The 217-nt window shown below is 62.2% G+C and overlaps 1 protein-coding gene across 1 annotated transcript in view; it reads right to left on the bottom strand.

Annotated features, from left to right (window-relative positions):
* The window catches only part of LOC119588465 (putative uncharacterized oxidoreductase C513.07), a gene marked incomplete at its 5' end in the record, with an annotated part of 11,585 nt that extends 11,402 nt beyond the window's left edge, over window positions 1-183 (bottom strand). Inside the window, 1 exon segment of the mRNA XM_037937113.1 lies at window positions 1-183. Coding sequence (XP_037793041.1) covers window positions 1-183 — 183 coding nt within the window.
* Between the last annotated feature and the right edge of the window lie 34 nt (window positions 184-217).

The raw sequence follows: 217 nt of genomic DNA, 5'->3' as shown, positions 1-217 counted from the left end.
TGGTGAGGTCGGCCTCCACCAGCTCGAGGGGGAACTTGGCATCGGGCACCAGGCTCTTGAGGGGCTCGACCTTGGCCTCGTTGGAGAGACTCCTGACGGTGCCTCGGACTTTGTAGCCTTCCTCAAGGAGCAGCTTGGCGACGTGGGAGCCGATGTAGCCGCTCACGCCTGTGACGAGGATCACTGTCGAGGAGAGACGGGGATTAGTGGGTGTTAC

The sequence above is a fragment of the Penaeus monodon genome, chromosome 24 (genome assembly GCF_015228065.2).
Source record: "Penaeus monodon isolate SGIC_2016 chromosome 24, NSTDA_Pmon_1, whole genome shotgun sequence".
NCBI lineage: Eukaryota > Metazoa > Arthropoda > Malacostraca > Decapoda > Penaeidae > Penaeus > Penaeus monodon.
The sequence above is the reverse complement of the archived record's forward strand: the minus strand, read 5'-3'. Positions and strand labels throughout refer to the sequence as shown.